General features: G+C 36.3%; 1 protein-coding gene across 1 annotated transcript; it reads right to left on the reverse strand.

The window, feature by feature from the left end:
- Window positions 1-2,337: 2,337 nt before the first annotated feature.
- Window positions 2,338-8,741, reverse strand: LOC131849003 (exopolyphosphatase PRUNE1). Its single transcript, XM_059198974.1, has 7 exons — window positions 8,503-8,741; window positions 7,580-7,854; window positions 6,379-6,674; window positions 5,178-5,298; window positions 4,223-4,352; window positions 3,047-3,199; window positions 2,338-2,736 (listed from the first exon to the last, which is right to left on the reverse strand). Exons 1-7 carry the CDS (start codon window positions 8,503-8,505, stop codon window positions 2,581-2,583), a joined length of 1,134 nt encoding a protein of 377 aa, XP_059054957.1. The 5' UTR covers window positions 8,506-8,741; the 3' UTR covers window positions 2,338-2,580.
- Between the last annotated feature and the right edge of the window lie 330 nt (window positions 8,742-9,071).

Raw genomic sequence — 9,071 nt, forward strand, 5'->3', positions numbered from 1 at the left:
TAAATGGTCCTTCGAGCCGGATATGAACCAGTGACTTATTAATATTAGAGCAATGTTATTATATTATTATATTTATTATACAGCGTGGCAAATCGAGAGTTATAACCTGTTTGGTTCGAGAGGATTGTTTTAATGGGTGATAATTTAACTGTACTCACTTGAGTACCAGTGGAGGATGATAAGATAAGCATAAGGTTAAGTAAGTTTTAACGACCTCGGTGCTCTAGTGGTTTAATACACTGCCTTTCCTCCGATGGTCGCGGGTTCGATTCCTCGCACGGCACAAACATTTGTTCATGAGTATGATTGTTTGCGTCGGTCTGGGTGCTTTCTATGTATAATATGTCTGTATTTAGGAAAAAAATTGTATCAGTTATCTAATACCTATAACACAAGCTTTAGCTAGATTAACTTGGGTCTAGATGGCGCTGTGTGAATATCCTGAGATTATTATTATTATATTATTATTACTAGGTTGTGCCCCCGGCTTCGCTCGCGTAATTTATCCCCTTAGGGGTGGATTTTATCAAAATCCTTTCTTAGGGGATGCCTACGTCATAGTAGCTAATAAATAGCTAATAAATAAATAGTCATAGTAACCGATCGGGCTGAGACTTTGCATGCATTAGCATGCAAAGTCTCAGCCCGATCGGTTTAAAATTGACAAAGTTTCATACAAACTTTCATCCCCTATTTTATCTCCCTGGGGGTATAATTAATCAAAAACCTTTCTTAGATGGATGCCTACGTCATAACATCTACATGCATGCCAAATTTCAGCCCGATCCGTCAAGTGGTTAAGGCTGTGCGTATTTCGGCTGTCACATGATAACGTGATGTTCGTGCTGTTCATATATGTAGTCGGCGGTTACCGTTTACCATCAGGCCGTCAGTTTGTTGACCATTCTCATTGTAAAGTAACGCCACTGTTGATATAATGAAAACAAAACGTTTCAATATATATTCGAGATGCCACGTGTGTGGATACATTGGCACCAAGTTGTGTCTGGATCGTCCTCTCGTCCTGGCACGGCAGCAACACAGGCTGCAATTTTAAAAAGACGAAAATATACGAATCTGGAGGTGTCCTATTGGTTTTTACCATTTGCCGTGGAGACGTTGGGCCCATGGAGCCCGGAAACCAAATTGTTTTTAACATTAGGCGCGGCTCATCGAGGTTACTTCTGACCTGAGAGCTGGTAGCTACTTTGCCCAAAGGCTAAGTATGGCCATTCAAAGAAGCAACGCTGCCAGTATCTTGGGTACGCTGCCTCGATGTGCCGCGTTGGATTACAATGATTGTTTGTATTAAATAAAACATTACGTAAAAAAAAAGTATTTATTTTATAAACAGTTCATAAATATACATCTTTCAAAGTAGATATTGACAGATGGCGTAAACGTTTCAATTATAACATAATATATATTTTTATTATATTTATTTAATTAATTGTCACTTTGAGCAAAGCCTATTATTACTCACTAAACGATTACTTGAATGACGAGCGTGCATGGCAATAGTTGTTCATGTACGGGATTTTCATTTAAAGTTAGACATAGACACCTATATAAATATACATTGTAAATAAACTGGCTTTTAAAAAAAATCAATTGAGTTTCTTGCCAGTTCTTAATCGGAACTGTATACTGAACTGGACGGTAGGGAAATATAATTTAAAAAAATAATAAAAATGTACTACATAAATAAATTATTTTTTAATTTGAATATGTGAAAACTGTGTTTGTTACAGCCCATGCTGTAAATACTATAAATGATGTAGTGGAGTAGCTTGAAACAGTCATGCTCGTTATAAGTTCAAACTGGTGGCAGCGTGGTGCGCCAGGTCAATGTGCCCCATTTAATATGGTTGTATGCAATAATACCACCAGCAAAAGCAAATAGTCTAATTAGTATTTGTAACCCGAACAGACCAGTCCCCACAAGCAGTACCCGTTCACGAGTATGACGAATGAGCCAATCCGTCATACTCGTGAACGGGTACTGCTATGGGTTACAAACACTAATTAGACTATTTGCTTTTGCTGGTGGTCACACTATTCTCCCATATTTGAATTTAAAAATGAATCTGTATTATTGTAAACATCATCATCTCAGCTCGGAAGACGTCCACAGCTGAACAAAGGCCTCCCCCAAAGATCTCCACGACGATCGGTCCTGCGCTGCTCATATCCATAGCCTTCCAGCGATCTTGACCAGATCGTCGGTCCACCTTGCTGGAGACCTTCCCACGCTGAGTCTTCCGGTCCGTGGTCGCCACTCGAGGACTTTACTGCCCCAACGACCATCTGTCCCACGAGCTAAGTGCCCTGTCCATTGCCACTTCAGAGTCGCAATTTTTCGGGCTATGTCGGTCACTCTGGTTCTTCTGCGGATCTCCTCATTTCTGATTCGATGACGCAAAGAAACTCTGAGCATAGCCCTCTCCATTGCCCCCTGAGTGACTCTGAGCTTATTCATGAGGCCCATAGTTAGCGACCACGTCTCTGTGTATTGTAAACATGTATAACATTTATAGGAAAATAATACGAGCTGAGTTTCTTGTCTTCTTATATTGTACTTTAATTTTTAACATTCAAAAATTCATGAATTGCTGGTATATATTGTTTTCTAGTTGCTGATAAATTGCTCTGTATGAAATATATGCAGTCTGTGTTCGAGATAGGGGTGGACAGGTTGAAAGCGGGTGACGTCCACTCCTGAAGGAATTTTGATAACTGAAAAAATAATACGTCGTTAATACATTTCGGAGAGATTAATAATAATAATAATATCTCAGGACAATTCACACAGCGCCATCTAGTCCCAAGTTAAGCAGAGCTTTTGCCCTCGGCTTCACTCGCGTAATTTATCCCCCTGGGGGTAGAATTAATCAAAATCCTTTCTTAGCGGATGCCTACGTCGTAACATCTACCTGCATGCCAAATTTCAGCCCGATCCGTCCAGTGGTTTGGGCTGTGCGTTGATAGATCACTATGTCAGTCACCTTTGAGTTATATATATTTAGATTATTATTATTATACTCACTCTGGTAGCCCTCGTGTTGTCTGCTGAATACACCGCCATGTCCCTCTTCATCTCACCCTTAAGGTCTATGCCAATCAACACGGCCAGGTTGCAATCACGTTGTGACAAAATTGCTGATAAGGCATCCAAGACATCTGGTCTTTGTAGGAATTCCTAGTGTACAATTATATTTTCATTAATAAAAATAGAATAGAATAGAAAATTCTTAATTTAAATAAACTTAAATTTAGCTCTTTTGAATAGTCATACTATTTTTTAATCTACCGTTCATTTGGAAAGCTGCCTCATCACAAGATGAACGAGTAAGATACTCGCGTGTTGCTCTTTCAAATAATTGTTGTTACTTTACATTTTTAAGTTGAAGTGTGTAAATACAAACTACCAACTCTAATTCATTAAAGTCAAAATATTTGACTATCATTTTATATTAATTAATTTTATAACCATACTAGCTACTTGCCTCGGCTTCGCACGGGTGTACATGTATTATATATATAAACCTTCCTCTTGAATCACTCTATCTATTAAAAAAGACCGCTTCAAAATCTGTTGCGTAGTTTTATAAATTTAAGCATACATAGGGACAGATAGCGACAGCGACTTTATTTTATACAATATTATAAATGTGAAAGTAGGAATGTTTGTTACGCTTTTACGCAAAAACTACTGAACCGATCATCATGAAATTTTGTACACATGTTCTTGGAGGTATTAGAATGAACATAGGATACTTTTTATTTAAAACAAAAAACATATTTCTTATAAAAAAAATATCAACATTTTACTACTTCAGCGCCATCTAGCATACAGTAATGAAGTTATGTGAGTGAATCCTCTTTTTTTCAGACTACTCTAATGCTGTTTTCCGCAGCTGGCCTTTACAGCTTCACCGGACGATAGGGGACGAGTGCAGATGGCAATCCAAACCAAAGGAAGGACTTATAGAGCGGCTAAAAGCCAACTCCCGCCTGACGGACACGACTTTAGTCTGAAGGCACCGCTAGGGGTTCAAACCTCGGCTCAGGCCGTCGTAACATCGGTCTCCGTTTGAATTGGACGGGGGATCGATCGAAGGGGACGAGCGAATCCGCGGGTAAAGTTAGTAGGCTATAAATTACACGCGGGTGAAATCGCAGGCACAGCTAGTATGTAATAAGTGTACAAAATATGATATACCTGTACTAATATGGGAAAAGTGGGTATCAGCACATCGCCTGCAATTTTCAAGTCCTTCCTCAAGAGCTCGGCGGCGGTTAGTCCTGACACGTCACTGCGAGCTTTTGTTAGCCTCTCCAATTTACTTTTCCTAGAATAGAATCCGGTTGCATGAATCTGTTTGCTCTATGGCTGACTGGGAGAAAATTCCTCAAAGTGTTAAGTAAAAAAAAGGATGTCGCCACAAACAAAGCGGCAGATATTAGATACTACCTATAAAATAAAAAATGGTAGAATATCTAAAAGAAGATTATTGTATCTATTTAAATAAGATACTTGACATAATGTTTAATAAACAATAATAATCTCAGAACAATTGCTAACATTGTACCATGTAGTTTCCGCCTGGTGGATTTGCATATTACAAGCCTCCACTGGTGCCACACCAACGTAAGGGACGGTCCCTATCCCTGACGGACGGTCAAGTATTACGTAAACACTATATTGGGGGTCTTTGCTTTGCTTATTTTGAATGATGGGGGATAGGGGAGTAGATGATGATGATGATGATGATGATGATGATGATGATGATGATGATAGACGATGATAGATGATGATTACGTCATCGGTAGTTATTTACTTTTTTACATGCGAATGAATATAAATATGGACATATATCAAAAAAACAATCATTTCTAAAAATGTTTACATCTGTCTGTTTGTTCCGGCTAATCTCTAAAATGTCTGGTCTGATTTGACGGGACTTTTTTTGACAGGAGCCAATGCAATAAGGAGTAACTTAGGCTATTTTCACTTTTGAATAAATTATTTTATTTTAGAATAATAAAGTTAAATTCCACGCGGACGAAGTCGCTAGTACAGCTAGTCATCCATAAGACTGCTATCCACGCAGACCACAGACTACCTAAACGTATTTTCTTTCTTTCTACCTCGGTCCAAAGAAATGAGTTCTTACCTGTCACTTTCAGAGTCCCTAGGCTTGATTATATTCTCCAGAAATAATATAATTTCTACGTCTTTCGGCGTAGCTTTATTATAGGGCTTGGATAAGTTTACTGTGTCTAATATAATCGTACCTGCAATAATAAATACTTATCTATACATATAAATAAAATTTGAGTGTCTGTTTATAACATTGAAACAATTGTTTTTTACTACATGCATATGAATATAAATACTGTACATATACCAAAATAACATTTTTTACAATTGTCTGTCTGTCTGTTTGTTCCGGCTAATCTCTGAAATTGCTGGACCGATTTTGACGGGACTTTTTTGTAGTATATCCGCAAAAAAATTGTTCCAATTTCGTTAGTATTGAAATTACTGCCTTTACACCAGTGCTGTATATACAAGATGGCAAGTCGGCAAAATAACTTTCACCTCCAATCGATCCCCCATCCAATTCAAACGGGGATCGAAATTACGAGGGCTAAGCCAGGATTCGAACCTCTAGCGGTGCTCTCAGACTAAAGTTGTCACTCGGGAGTTGGTCTTCAGCCGCTCCATAAGTCCTTCCTTTGGTTTGGAGTGCCATCTGCACTCGCCCCTATCGACTGATGAAGCTGTAAAGGCCAGCTGCGGCTAACAGCATTAGAGTAGTCCGAAAAAAAACGGCAAAATACCACGGGCCCACAGTCAGAGAAAAATCTCTACCAACATTTATTATTATTTATTTATTTATTTATTATTAGACACTTATTAAAAAAAATGTTTTGTCTTTAATTTATTTACGTTACGTACTTACGATACACAAGTAAAAAAATGTATCAACATTTCAATGCAATTGTTTTAAACTTTTATATTAACATTAATGTAATTCTAGTAATGCTCTGATTGAACAGAGATTAAGTGCGTAGCGGTTTCTATGTCGATAGTCGCATGCCTAATCCTTGTTGTTAATTAAATATAAGTAAATCAATATTTATTTAAAAGAGCAACACACAAGTTTCTTGCTTATTCTTCTTGTGATGAATCTGCATTCCGAATAAGCGGTAGAATAAAAAAACTTGACTACTCAAAAGTGCTTATATTAAGTTTATTTGAATAAAGATTATTTCTATTTCTATTTCCTCCACTGGTGCCCCGCCAGCGAAAACCCTTAGTGCAGGTGGGTGCACCATTCCATTATCATCCATAACAAAAAAAGAACTTACTATGCAGCATATCACTGCAACCTGGGTATGCATTAAAAAAATCCACATCTTTAACGAATAATGATGACAAATCCTTTATCCTCTGCGCTATGAGTGTACAACAGCATCCTACAACCTCTATGGTTGATCTCGTATCGTCTCTGAATGTCCATTTAGACTTGTCTATTGGTCTGTGGTCTATTATCTCTGTCACATATGTATCTAAGAATTGATCCTTTGTAGCCAATACATGGTGATCAACCAGAGTAATCTTTGTATTCGTATTTGCTGATAGTTCCTTCAGATCAAAGTCGTTTCTGAGAAAAATTATTATTACATACATATATTAACACATTATGAGAGGGGAAGGTATTTCTAATAAGTAATTTTAACACGTTAATCGCCATGTCAGTCATATGTGTCTGACGCTAAGAAGTTCTACATGAGCCACATCAGACATATATGTCTGACGGACGCGATTAGGTAGAAGGCGCTGTGTTCAAAACAACAGGTTAATACTTGTTGTATGTTGTTTGGATGCGTCAGACATATAACACTGACACGACTTGTCGAGAAAAAAGTTTTAATATATGGCCATATTAGTCATACATGTGTGACATAAAAAATTGTGTTTTTCTAGGAATTTTGGCAAAAAAAACTGTATATATATATATTTATATATTTAGTAATACGGGTACAAAGACCTTCCCTGCTCATAATGTGTTAATAATAAATAATTAACCCTGGACAAATAACACAGCGCCATCTAGTCCCACTAGAGCTTGTGTTATGGGTACTAGATAACTGATATAAATATTTGAGACATTTTTTGTTGTGAATACATACATAATATACATAAAAATCACCCAGAAAGATACAAACAATCATACTCATAAATACAAATGTTTGCACCTTGTGAGGAATCGAACCCACAACTATCGGGAGTAAAGCGGTGTGACAAACCACTAGACCACATATATTTTATATTTTTAGCACCTTATGAATCCCATTTTTTTTAACCTTAGCTTCCGCCCAGGCAGGAAAAGGGATTGTTAGTAATGTGGATTGATGATCTTAGTACCATGACGGGTTGAACTCCACATGGTTCCCCCTGGATCCTTTGTGATAAATTCTTGGTGAATTTATCATGATGGACTAACTGACCTGACCCCATGCTCATCTTGTGGGTAAACCATTTTATTGTCATAAAAAAAAACTTTACCTAAAGACCAAGTGGCTTTTATTTATACCATGCTCTTTCAACAGGTATGATACTTCAGTTTTCAAAGCAAAATCTTCTCTGTCCACATTCAATATGGGTACAAATATATCATCTGTAGTATGTTCTTCTCTGTTATCTTTTGTGCAGACCTTACACTTTATCTGCTCATGTTGCCAGTGCAAAAAACAGGCATAGACAATTGCACTGATAGCAGAATCCAAATCACAGCTCTCATTACCAAAGACAATATTTAAATTGCCATAGCTTTTTGATCTCTAAAAAAACAGAATGTCTGGATTTAATGAAAAGACTGTATGTGTGATATAAATCAAACAATGTATATAAAATGGTAAATATTTATAATGCAAACAGTAGCAAGGCAAAACTGACAATAATAAATATGACAATTCTATAAACTAAGAAAAATACATTTGAAATTAGTACAAAAGAAAATATATAAAGAAGAAAGATTGCAACACAGAATATGCTTTTAAAAACCAAACTTTTATATAATAATAGAACTTTAGATAGTTTTATAAAATCTTTATACATCAATTACAGACACAGTATTTATGAGGTACAGAAAAAGTACATGAACAAGTAAAAGAAATGGTGGTGACTTTATGTGCTTAGCATAAAGCTACAGATAAATCTGCAGCATTGGTAGTCTGTTGTCTCCTGTACCTATACTATCACTACTCATTTCTAAAAATTTAATAATATAGTAATAATGAAATAATTTATTTGCAAAATATAAGTTACATGAAATATTATATAATGGCCTATGCATCTGTTATACACGATTTATGGCATGATGGTCCATAAACAGATTTTTTCGTGGCTGTATAAACCAATATGAGAGTAGCATGGCCTACCACAGGGTTGGCAAGAGAAACTGAATATTATTGATCATCAATATTTACCATATAGGCATGCAAATTATGTGAAAGTATTTGTTTTACTCAAATATTCTTGGACACTAAAAATTACCAAGTGACAGCCATTTTTTAGTTTGCGTTTGAATAATGTATGGGATCTCAGTTCTCTAATCTCCCTTGGAAGATTATGAGGCAAGCCTCCAAACTTTCTTCACATTAACAGATCACATGTCAGGCGCCCCTGACGCTTGCACTCGCTACTCTCAATCAAATAGCAGAAAGAATGGATTTGTTTATGTGTAGTCTGTGTGAATTCACAGACAACATTGTATGCTATATGTTACATTAACGAAAATGTATAATATAGTATTAGATACACTATTGTATTGGGCTTAGGCCTGTAATAATAGTCAAATAAGTAAATAATTCAACTATAGTTACTGTACCTAAATGAATACCAACCAATTCTCAAGACTATTTGAAAATAATAAACAATTTTACAAATATTATTTTATCTAAAATGTTATATTGTAAAATTTCATCATTTTACTAACCAACTTATCTGCAGTAGTTGTAAGATACTCTTCCATTCTGAAGTAACAATTATTTACGAG

This window comes from Achroia grisella, unplaced genomic scaffold (genome assembly GCF_030625045.1).
Source record: "Achroia grisella isolate CSIRO2021 unplaced genomic scaffold, CSIRO_AGI_Agris_v1 utg628, whole genome shotgun sequence".
NCBI classification, from domain to species: Eukaryota; Metazoa; Arthropoda; class Insecta; order Lepidoptera; family Pyralidae; genus Achroia; species Achroia grisella.

What these genes read in the sequence shown, in the direction of transcription:
- LOC131849003 (XM_059198974.1), bottom strand. An exon ending in TTGCAGTGATATGCTGCATA is followed by an intron (nt 5,299 to 6,378) that starts GTAAGTTCTTTT and finishes TTATTATTGCAG; the next exon opens with GTACGATTATATTAGACACA. An exon ending in AGGGACTCTGAAAGTGACAG is followed by an intron (nt 4,353 to 5,177) that starts GTAAGAACTCAT and finishes ATTCTATTCTAG; the next exon opens with GAAAAGTAAATTGGAGAGGC.